Source organism: Oncorhynchus keta, chromosome 10 (assembly GCF_023373465.1).
Source record: "Oncorhynchus keta strain PuntledgeMale-10-30-2019 chromosome 10, Oket_V2, whole genome shotgun sequence".
In the NCBI taxonomy this organism is placed as follows: domain Eukaryota; kingdom Metazoa; phylum Chordata; class Actinopteri; order Salmoniformes; family Salmonidae; genus Oncorhynchus; species Oncorhynchus keta.
In genome coordinates, this window is record NC_068430.1 from 27,358,179 (window position 1) to 27,370,372 (window position 12,194).

The following is a 12,194-nucleotide window of genomic DNA, read 5'->3' on the forward strand; positions in this document are numbered from 1 at the left end:
CAGTTAGCAGGGGCATAGAACTAGACTGTTAGTCTGGAAGGTAGTCTTTGTGGGGTTTGATGCGGTGCTGTTCTGTGGGTGTAGTAGGGTGCTGGGAAGACTTGTCTGCCAAGGAGGAGGTGATGAAAAGACTAAAGTACACAATGAACAGAACAGCTGCTTCCAGCCAATCCCTATTCAAGGGAAAACGAGCTCCTGTCTGTGGTAGGAATAGCAGACACACTGCTGCTCCCACAAGATCTGCTCTCTTCTTCTCTCCGATGGCTCAATTACTACTCGGTCCTAAAATAGACGGCAACACAAACTAGGCCTATTCCTATGCTGTGTTCTCTCACAGCATGTTGAAAGTAAAACTGCTTTAGACATTTGTTATGTAGCCTAATATTATTGAGTGGTAGATTGGAGTTGTGTTTCATTGAAGTATTTCCTTCTTCAAAATTACAAAATTCTGTTGCCTAACAGAATAAAGGCGTCCGCATGCTTCAGAACCGAAATAGTTTGGAAAAGTTTGTGCATGTTACGACAACATTTTGTGACGTTTTGGTCTTTTCCCTTCGGCTGTTGAGGCACACACATCTTTCTGGAGGCAAGCCGAAATTCGGAGCCGAAGTCTAAGCCCCGTCGTCGGTGATTGGTCAACAGTAGGGATTCTTCAATCGTCTTTGTTGTCATTCAACAAAGAGACCACTTGTTTTCATGCACATTTTTTAATTGAGAAATACTGCACCAAGCATCTTAAGTTAGATGTAAAATTGTGGGACTAAGATCTCCTCGGCAAAAACGTAAATTCATGACAGATTTCTTGCGTTATCATAGATTAGTTCAGACTATTTTTTAGGAAGTGTATACTGGCTACGGTGTCTCAAAAGGGACAAAAAGTACTATTGACACTTTTCCCCTCATTTTTCAAGCAAAGGATTTTTTAAGGGGGTATGTGATCACACTCGTTCGGTTCGACGAGCCGGCTGCGGCTAGCCAAACTGAGGCATGCTGATACCTTAGAGTTCATTGAAGAACCAATATATATAATGAATGACCCAGTTGATGCCAGTGCATATAGAATAAGATGGTAGAGCAGGGACTTATCGCAGGGGTATCCTTCATTCCAATAAGTAGCCCATACTAGAGAAATGTGAAGTTTGCTAATATGGGTGATCGTTAATGGGACAATTAATGGCTCCAACCATCAAACTTGTAATAGCAGTTTAAAGGATAATTTAAAACAAATGTGGTGCACATTAATGTTATAAACTTATCGTTCTATTTATCACATCAATTCAGGCTATGGATTTTTGTCCATGTCACCCAGCTCTATAAATTGAAGCTTCTTATCCAACCCTAAACCCCAGTCCACCAGGCAGGCACCACGGCTGCTACCCCATCTCCCCCTTGTCTCATCCACTGTGAACTGACAGAATATTTCTCACATCTCCAGGGCACACCTGTCTGTTCCCCATGGCCACTGCCATGGCAACCCATGTTAATTTTTACAAGTGTATGTAGCCAGGTTTTTAGATTCATCCTTCCTTTAGTTTCATCAGAATCCATTACTTAAACAAAGCGAGACAAAGACACAGTTGTGCAGTCGCACGCTCAGCTAATCCATCCAGTCTGGCGTACGGCACAACACACACGCACTCTCACAAGCACACGCACTCTCTCACACACATACACATAGTCAGAGTTAATCTGTTCAACTGCTGGCATATACACAGCCATTCTCTGTGACAAAACCACCCAGCTGCTGACTTTCAGTCACACAATAAGTGGTCTAAAAAGATGCATCTGTGGCACAGAGTAGGTGTTGGGCGGTGTCCAGATTTTCATACTATTTCTGTACCATACTGGGGTATATGGTATTACCGGGAGTGCACACAAGGGGCGTTATTTCTTTTTTTTTACGCACAAAACAATTTAGGCAACAGGGAGCTCGATCCAGGGGGGGATTGAATGTCTCTGCTGTAACGAATAAGCTTTATCTTGACATCTAGCCACTTGACATCTAGCTAGCTTACTACAAACAGTCACAGGGGCAGTGTATTCAGTGTCATCAAGGAGCTCAGCAAAATGATGCCTTCTCACAACAGCCAATGGATTTAGTGATGCTGGACAAAAAATAATACATAATTTCAGCAAACCTGCCTAAATCTCCAAGCGGGGAATGGGTCAACTTCATGAAATAATATGAAAGCCAGTGTCTGTAGAAGCTAGCGAACGTTGGGTTGATACATACCTGGAGTGCTGAGAGGCTGGCCACTCAAAGCTGTGATGCTGCGACTCATGTTTATAGCGCACACCTCCGTCACAATGCTCTCCCCCTTCTTGCTCCCATCTAAGGGGACGTCGGATGAGCTGCCCTTCCCCCCAGAGCCCCGGCTCCCCTGGCTGGGGTTTTTGAGCAGGGGAGAGGGCTGGATGGCGACAGGGGTCTGCTTTAGGCTGAGGGCCTGGAGGTTATGTGTTTGAAAGGAGGACATGGTCGCCCCCTGCTGGCTACGGATAGCCAGGTTCTGGACCTGAAAAGACAGAGGTCAGGTGCTGGAGGCAATGACACATGGCCTTGGGCAAGAGAGGTGGGGTGCCCCACAGTCAAGTGTTTCCAGAATTAGTGAGAAATGCACTTTTTTAGACTAAATTCGTTATCACAGCATAACTGTAAACATAATGCATCTGCTATCCACCTGTATGAATTATGGTTCACTGTGCTGATATTACATGCCATCTAGTGCAGTTACTACAGCAACTGTGTGTATGGTATTAGCCTATAGTTGAGATAATAATAGGGTACCTGTGAGGGGGCAGACTGTTGTCCAGAGGACTGCGTGGAGCTCTCAGACTGGACTGCAGTCACTGTGGCCGTAGGTGTGAAGATGAGCTGGGGGGACAAAGGAACAGCACGGCCTAGGCTCCTAGCTACTTGCACAAGGTTGCTTTGCTGTGCCTGAAAATCACACACCAACATACAGTACCAGTCAAAAGTTTGGACACACCTACTCATTGGGATGTTCTTTACTTTTACCATTTTCTACACTGCAGAATAATAGCAAAGACATCAAAACTATGAAATCATGTAGTAACCAAAAAAGTGTTAAACAAATGTGAGATTCTTCAAAGTAACCACCCTTTGCCTTGATGACAGCTTTGCACTCTTGGCATTCTCTCAACCAGCTTCATGAGGAATGCATTTCAATTAACATGTGTGCCCTGTTAAAAGTTCATTGTTGATTTTCTATCCTTCTTAATGAATTTGAAACAATCAGTTGTGTTGTGCCAAGGTAGGGGTGGTATACAGAAGATAGCCCTATTTGTTAAAAGACAAAGTCCAAAGAATGTCAAGAACAGTTCAAATAAGCGAAGGGAAACGACAGTCTATCATTACTTTAAGACATGAAGATTAGTCAATGCGGAACATTTCAAGAACCTTGAAAGTTTCTTCAAGTGCAGTCGCAAAAACCATCAAGCGCTATGATGAAACTGGCTCTCATGACAGGAAGACACAGAGTTACTCAGATTGCTGCCCAAATAAATGCATCACAGAGTTCAAGTAACCTGACACATTCAACATCAACTGTTCATAGGAGACTGCGTGAATCAGGCATTCATGGTCGAACTGCTGCAAAGAAACCACTACTAAAGGACACCAATAATAAGAAGAGACTTGCTTGGGCCAAGAAACACAAGCAATGGACATTAGACCAGTGGAAATTTGTCCTTTAGTATGAGTCCAAATGTGAGATTTTTGGTTCCAACCACCGTGTCTTTGTGAGAAGCAGACTAGGTGAACGGATGATGGTTCTCACCATGGAGCATGGATGAGGTGTGGTGGGGGTGCTTTGCTGGTGACACTGTGTGATTTATTTAGAATTTAAGACACACTTAACCAGCATGGCTACCACAGCCATTATGCAGCGATACACCATCCCATCTGGTTTGCACTTTGTGGGACTATCATTAGTTTTTCACAGGACAATGACCCATAAAACACTTCCAGTCTGTGTAATGGCTATTTGACCAAGAAAGAGAGGAATGGAGTGCTGCATCAGATGACCTGGCCTCCACAATCACCCGACCTCAACCCAACTGAGATGGTTTGGGATGAGTTGGACCACAGAGTGAAGGAAAAGCAGCCAACAAGCATATGTGGGAACTCCTTCAAGACTGTTGGAAAAGCATTCCTCATGAAGCTGGTTGAGAGAATGCCAAGAGTGTGCAAAACTGTCATCAAGGCAAAGGGTGGCTACTTTAAAGAATCTCAAATCTATTTTGATTTGTTTAAATTTTGGGGTGTTATTACACGATTCCATGTGTTATTTTCTAGTTTTGATGTCTTCACTATTATTCTACAATGTAGAAAATAGTAAAAATAAAGAAAAACCTTTGAATGAGGAGGTGTCCAAACTTGACTGGTACTGTATATGTAGACAATTCCTCTATGGGTTTGGGCACAGAAAAAGAATACTGTAAGCAGCTGATTTTTCTCTGTCGTTTTCTTTCACACTCACTCTCCCCATGCATCATGTGTCCAAAACTCTTTAAAAAATGTGATGTAATCAGACTGAATTGATTCAGTTTGAGATGCAGGACAACCTTCCTACTACACTCCTTCCAACAGCGGTGACACAAACAGCACACACAAACACTTCCATCACACGAAGCCTCCAGATGTTTGGCTAAGCCAGCTAGTGTGTGCCATTGGGCATGCTCCTGGGGATTTACCATCTGGGCACGCAGGTACATATGAGCCTGACTGGCAGTGAGGGTGGTGGGGCTGGACGTGCTGCCCAGGAGCACGGCCTGCTGGGAGATGCTGCCGGCTGGGGCGGAGCTAACACTCTGGGTTCGGCTGATCAGCTGGGCTGCAGCCGGGGACGTGGTCAGGTTAATCTGGGGAAAGGACAGAGAAGACAGAAAGGATTACAGAACATCACCAACAACAAAAACATTACACATCTATGAACCCGGCCCCGAAGTTACTAGACATAACTCACTGCACTCACTGTGGCCTGGGATGATCCTGTTTGCTGGGATGAAGTGCCATTTTGGGTGGAGCTCTGCCTTCCTGCCGCAATACTGGCCTGTGGCATGACAGGTGAGAACAGTTAGGGGATCAACACTTACAGTATATTTCTCTTAATCTGAAGATAACTGTTAGATTTACTAACTAAACTTTCAGAACCCTAACCCCAGCACTGACCTTATCTCACGTCTTTGGTAAAATCCTAACACAGCTGGTTGGCGGCCTGTTTAATTAGCCAGTTTAACAGTCTCTTGTGTCTCCAGTGCTCACCTGCTGTACGGCGGCTAGGCTCTGGAGCTGTGCATTGCTCAGGTGCTGCTGCTGGAGGGCTGCTGTCTGCAGCATGAGGTGCTGCTGCTGCGCTGCGTACATCTGCTGCAGGTACTGCGCAGCCGTGTTGGGCTGCCGGTGCAATGCCTGCTGGATCACCTTAAGTACACAGGGAGAAAGAGACAGGTTAGCAGTTGGGGTAATATTCTCAACAACAGGCTCTAAAAATGACTTTTACTGGGTTGGAGTAATGCTCTGAAAAAAATAAGTCCCAATTGCACTGTTTTTACTGAGCCATTGAAAAGCAGGTATGGGAGATTCCTAAGTTATATTGGTCCCCGTTGCAAAATGTGCTTCTCATATAGGGAGAACAGCCTCACTCCTGCACCCCCTGCACATTGTAAATGGACTTACTTGCATCCTATGCTCACCCCTATGGCCTTGAGCACATATTTTCTTCAATTTTCATGATACATTTTTTTACTGACAACCTCAGCATAGTTGCCAAAGCAACATGAGAGATGGATTGACCCAGAGCAAATAGCCTAATAGAGCTTCTTTGACCTAAGCTTCCAAGGGAGAAAAGAGGGCGGAGATTGTGATGAACATCCATTCACTTCTCTCTTATTGAGCCCAAATGACAAGCCTTGCACTATGTTAAGTAGGCCGGTAATGACAATGCTGCTAGTTCCCTACGGGCAGATGAGCGCATGCATTAGAAAGAAAGGATAGAAGAGACCTAAGATCTGTCAGTCACCCTTTAAGAGGATGGTGAACTGAGAGCCTAATCCAAGCTGGGTTTCACATTGGTCAATGGTCAAATAGCAGAGGACAGAGTCTGGAACCATAGCAACCCTGATCTGCTGTCGTCAGTAATGATAGATTACATGATGCCAGTGTACTACATCAAATAACAATGCGAAAACATTATCAAATTGCACCTTCGTCTAAATGTAATAATAGTCTGGTTTATTATAAGCATTGTAGTAAATTCCATAGTGAGCTCAGTACAATACTGGTCGATTTACAGTGCATGCGTGGTTTAACCAGCAGATGGCAGTAGGGCAATGACAATTTCATTATTGCAGGGAACGCAAATGGAGAAAACGGTTTATGCAAAATACGTGTATGTGGGTTTGTGTCACACTGGACTGGCATGTTTTTTTTACCCTGAAGTTTACCTGAACCGTCTGCCTGTCAGGAATCCCGCTGTACACAGAGATCTGAGGCACAGCCTGCCTTCCTGTGCTGTTGCTGCTGGTGGTAGTGCTGCTACTGGTCGTACTGGTACTGGTGGCAGTGGCTCCAGTGCTGCTGGCAGTAGAGGCTGGAGGCCCCTGCTCAATGTCCATGGTGCCCTCTCCTCGTTTGGCCCTTCCCCTGCTGCCCTTTGGACAAGCTCTCCTGAACCTACAAGACAGGAAACAGGGACGTTAAAATGAAGCCATAGGGCTCAGACATATTGGGCCATGTTCATGACAGTCACTATGTAAGCCCACTCAGTATAACTTAAGAAAGCATCCCTAAAGCCTATAAGCTTATATAAGCATGACATGACGCTCCTAAGGCGATATACAATGTATCATTGTGTATACATACTTGTCTTATTTCAGTATGTGCTAAAATGAGACAGAATGGGTTATTTACAGGTGCAGGAATAAAGGATGTCCATATAACATTAGTGAATGATGAAAATACCAAACTATGTACACAAAACAAAAAGGAAATTGAGTTACAAATATGTTTTTGCTGAATTAACTTTAAGATCCCTAGACAGCTAAATACAAATGCATAAGAGACATGGCACAGCTTACAATGACATTGTTCATTAGGAATATAGCCCCTCTTTGTTTCACAACCTCAGCAGACTGAAAACAATTCAATTGCCTATCCCTTCCCTGAACAATGCCTCTTGGTCCAATAAAAGGGGTAAATTAAACTCAGACTTCAAAACAGGTGAGCTTCAAGTACCTCAATTTTAATTATAAACATTAAATTGTAAACAGGAAATATCTCAATGTACAGCTAATATTTAGGCCTTCAGTAATCATATTTACCAATACACATTCAATAAACATAACTGCCTGAATATCCCCTGCCCATATTTTTTATTTAGCTAGCTAATGTTCTTTATACTGTGTAACATCGTTGTTAATGTCTAATGTCGCTATGAAGGCCAAGCAGAATTTGACACAAAATGCCTAAAGGGAACGTATTATTAAAGACTTTCCAAAAGTGGATCTGTTGTTGACCCACTTCTTCTGTTTACCTCATGTCAAAATAAAACAGACCCACAATAATCCAACAGACACACGTTTAGAAAGTATTTTTATTAATACGTTCCTTTAGATATTTTGTCTCTAATTCCCTGGTTATAAGGACCAACCATCCAGACCACCGGCAGAGTAAGTTGAAATTAAATGTTATATAACTTCTGGCTTCCTGCCGTCTGTTAAGGTTTTTTTGCAACCCAATTCCCAACAACGCTAGTGTCAATATACCAGCGTTGCTAAAAGCATCTTGCAAGGGTGATGATATGCATACTTGGCCTTCATAGCGATTTTGAACATTAACATAACAATGTTACACAGTATCAAGAACACTAGCTAGCTAAATAAAAAATGAGCAGGTCATATTCAGGCACTTATGTTTTGGTCCATGAATGGGGAATAGAGGAGAATGAGTGAGTTAGGAAACTAGATAACTAGCTGGCTGCAGTCCACATCGCCACAGGCCCCATCACACTCAGGCGTGATGCACCGATGCTATCTCTTGGACATCAGCACGCAAAAAGCTATTGTCAAAACAGGAAAGCTAGCTTCACGTCCACTGTGTCACGAATGTTGAATACAATTCCATTTGAACTTATTCCGCCGATTGCCATGCGGTTGGTTCTTATATAGGGTGGACTTTGACAAAATATCCAAAGGAACTTAAATAAACGTGGGTTTGCAGCAGGTGCATTGCATATCACCTACTCTCTGCTTCAACAAATGTCAAAATAAAAGTAATGCACGTGCTCCTTATGTGCACAAGCAAGCGATAACTTGTGGGGGACTTTTACTTTAACAGAGGAAGAGAGTGCAGCAGACCCACGTTTGGAAAGTTGGTTTATTATTATGTTCCTTTGGATATTCTATCTCAAATTCCGACCTATATAAGAACCAACCCCATGGACAATAGGCAACTTAATTTTATTCAACATTCGTGACAGACAAGAGGACGTGTAGGTTTTCATCAATACAAATGCCCGTAACTATCTGGTGAATGAAGGCAGTTTTGTTTTCGTATTGAAATTCATAACAGAGAAGAGGAACTGAGTTTCAAGGGCCTTTTAAAAATAAACTAAACCCACGCCATTCTCAGATTACCACAACAATAGCCCACTTAATTCAACATGTCTAATGGTGAGCATTAAATCCAATTTGGTAGTGGCAGAAAAATGCAAGTTCTGAAAGATAATGAATTCCAGTGACATATTTAAGTGAAAGAAGGGTGTATCTAATCACAGCTGGACTGACAACATAAGTACTTAAATGACAGTTAAAGTACACCTATACTGTATCTACTCCAATCACTCTTTTATTAGACTTTTGGCTGCTGAACCCTTTTCTGTCTTCAAACTTCAACACGTGTGAATGAACAGATTCGTAGTTGACTCTAGAGCATCCCAGTGACTGACTGTCACCCTAGTGCTCTGCTGCCCCATTAGCAGAGGAAGTGAGGTTCAGTAGACTGGGCAGATGAGATGGATGGGCTGAGAGAGCAGAACAGCTGACGGGGTTAAGAACGCTGGGAGGAAGGTGGACTGGAAAAAAGAGAACCTAGGGATGAGATTGAGTTTTTGGAATGTATTGTGGATTTTGACTGTGTGAGTGGTTGGGGGAGGGTTGTGATGGAAATAATTTAATAAGATCTTTAACAGCGATGCTGCAATTCTTAAGCTATTTTCTCTCCCCTCCTTTTAATTCTACTTTCAGTGGATTCAGGCAAGCTGTAGCATACAGTGCACTGTAGGTTAAGAAACATTGAGTGATGACAAACCTCACCTTGTTCCACCATAAAGTCTGGTACTGTGTATTACAACCTCATGCACAACCAGACTAACTCCAACACACAGCATCACACAGTTACTGGTTATCCATGGCTATACAATACAAAAGCATTATGCTGCCAAAAATTCCAATCATTGAGAGCATTATTTCACATCTGGATGTACCCCCTATAATTAAGCCTGCTCCAGAGAGAGAGTTATGCCTGACATCTAGTCTGGTTACACAGGGATTTTGGATCGAACAAAGCATTGTTCTCTTCATCATGGTGTAGGGAACAGCCTCAGACTTATTGCCTTTTCTGGCAAACCTGCTGTCCCTGTTTCTCCAAGAGGAATCACTCATCCATCAGTCATGGAACCCTACTCCCCCACAACTGGCAGGCAGCAGGAATCCTGTACTGGGTCACGTTGTTGAGAGCACAGGGCTACACTAGGAGTGGGCTGTATCGCAAACCAAATCTCTAGACACAGAGCTATAACAAATATGCTATTGGATTCATAGGCTTGCTCTTGTCATTCCAAACCAAAATGAGAGTCTGGTGTCAATTTGCATTTGTCTCTACAGAGCTAAGTGCAGTAAGAGCAGTAGCCCCCATCACTTAACGAGGACCAGGACGGTTTGTGTTGACACAAATTATTTCTATTTATATATATATAATATATATATATATATACACACACACCACAAAATGCATTAGTCAAATTATCGGGATCAATATAGTAAAAGAGCACAGCTAATGTACATCAATGGCTTTTAGAAAGGCTTCATGGGTATAATAGAACAAGGGGTGCTGCAGAGACAACGCCCCCAATGCTCCTACCTCCTCTGGGCCCCCCAGCGTGCTGCAGGAGTGTGATGCCCCATCCCCCGGGACCCTGGTCCTGTAGGATGCTGCTCCTCTTTGTCTGCCTATGTCTGTGTGGTGGATTCAAACATTAGCCTCTCTCTCTCTATCCCTACTAACACTCCGCTCCCCATCCCAACATCAACACAGACACAGCCTGCCAACCAGGCCCCTGCCTTCCTCCTGATTATGAGGTATCCTAGCGACAGTCAACTGGGTGCCTATGGAATCCCAGTGCAGTGCAGTATGCTGATTGGTCAGAAGGACCCCCTCTAATGAAGATGATGATAATGATTTCACCCTCTACCCTCCCCCTGCCAGAATACTGAATATGGTAGCATGAAGCCTCGGTCATATAATAGCCAAACCATCACCAAAATCATATTGGATAAGCACAAAACTCAATCTGTAAATGTATAGAGCTATCTATGTATTTTACAGAAAATGTTATTCAATCTGTTATTATTGCATTAGGACATTAGTTAGGCTATAACATATCAGTCTATAAGCATACATTGTAGTCTACACATGAACATTCAGGATAGGGTCATATACAATGCCTTCGGAAAGTATGCAGACCCCTTGACTTTTTCCATATTTTGTTACGTTTCAGCCTTATTATAAAATGTATTAAATATATTTTTTCTTCATAATTTACACATAACACCCCATAATGACAAAGCGAAAACAGGTTTTAAAACAGAAATACCTTTACATAAGTATTCAGACCCTTTGCTATGAGACTCGATATTGAGCTCAGGTGCATCCTGTTTCCATTGATCATCCTTGAGAAGTTTCTACAACTTGATTGGACTCCACCTGTGGTAAATTCAATTAATTGGACTGGATTTGGAAAGGCACACACCTGTCTATGTAAGGTCCCACAGTTGACAGTGCATGTCAGAGCAAAAACTAAGCCATGAGGTTGAAGGAATTGTCCGTAGAGCGCCGAGACAGGATTGTGTCGAGGCACAGATCTGGGGAAGGGTACCAAAAATATTTCTGCAGCATTGAAGGTCCCAAAAACACAGTGGCCTCCATCAATCTTAAATTGAAGAAGTTTGGAACCACCAAGACTCTTCCTAGGGCTGGCGGCCCGGCCAAACTGGGCAATCGGGGAGAAGGGCCTTGGTCAGGGAGGTGACCAAGAACCCGATAGTCACTGACAGAGCTCTAGAGTTCCTCTGTGGAGAAGAATCTTTCAGAAGGACAACCATCTCTGCAGCACTCCACCAATCAGGCCTTTATGGTAGAGTGCCCAGACGGAAGCCACTCCTCAAAAAACGCCTGCTTGGAGTTTGCCAAAAAGACACCTAAAGACTCAGACAATGAGAAACAAGATTCTCTGATCTAATGAAACCAAGATTGAACTCTTTGGCCTGTGCCAAGTGTCACGTCTGGAGGAAACCCGGCACCATCCCTACGGTGAAGCATGGTGGTGTCTGCATCATGCTGTGTGGATGTTTTTCCACAGGCAGGGACTGAGAGACTAGTCAGGCAAAGATGAACAGAGCAAAGTACAGAGAGATCCTTAATGAAAACCTGTTCCAGTGTGCTCAGGACCTCAGCTGGGGTGAAGGTTCACCTTCACACAGTACAACGACCCTAAGCACACAGCTAAGACAACACTGGACAAGTCTGAATGTCCTTGAGTGGCCTAGCCAGAGACTGGATCGAACATCTCTGGAGAGACCTGAAAATAGCTGTGCAGCAACGCTCCCAATCCAACCTGACAGAGCTTGCGAGGATCTGCTGAGAGGAATTGGTAGAAACTCCCCAAATACAGGTGTGCCAAGCTTGTAGCGTCATACCCAAGAAGCCTCGAGGCTGTAATCGCTGCCAAAGAAACTTCAACAATGTGCTGAGTAAAGGGTCTGAATACTCATGTACAGTTGACGTCAGATGTTTACATACACCTTAGCCATATACATTTATTAAGGAGAAGTTAAACTATATTTCCATGTATAACACTTGTATTTTCATCAACATTTATAATGAGTATTTCTGT

At 43.4% G+C, this 12,194-nt stretch overlaps 1 protein-coding gene across 7 annotated transcripts in view; it reads right to left on the reverse strand.

Annotated features, from left to right (window-relative positions):
- LOC118388452 (polyhomeotic-like protein 2) overlaps positions 1–12,194 on the reverse strand; it is a 95,221-nt gene that overhangs the window by 13,524 nt on the left and 69,503 nt on the right. For 2 of the 7 annotated variants that reach the window (XM_035777555.2, XM_035777554.2), the window contains exons 2-7: positions 6,457–6,697; positions 5,288–5,446; positions 4,989–5,075; positions 4,717–4,884; positions 2,789–2,941; positions 2,234–2,516 (exon numbers count right to left, since the gene is read on the reverse strand). In XM_035777555.2, coding sequence (XP_035633448.1) covers positions 2,234–2,516; positions 2,789–2,941; positions 4,717–4,884; positions 4,989–5,075; positions 5,288–5,446; positions 6,457–6,639 — 1,033 coding nt within the window. In that variant the 5' untranslated portion in view covers positions 6,640–6,697. Of the gene's footprint in view, positions 1–2,233; positions 2,517–2,788; positions 2,942–4,716; positions 4,885–4,988; positions 5,076–5,287; positions 5,447–6,456; positions 6,698–10,162; positions 10,287–12,194 lie in introns of those variants that run through there. The other 5 variants (XM_035777549.2, XM_035777553.2, XM_035777548.2 and 2 more) reach the window with 5 other exon arrangements.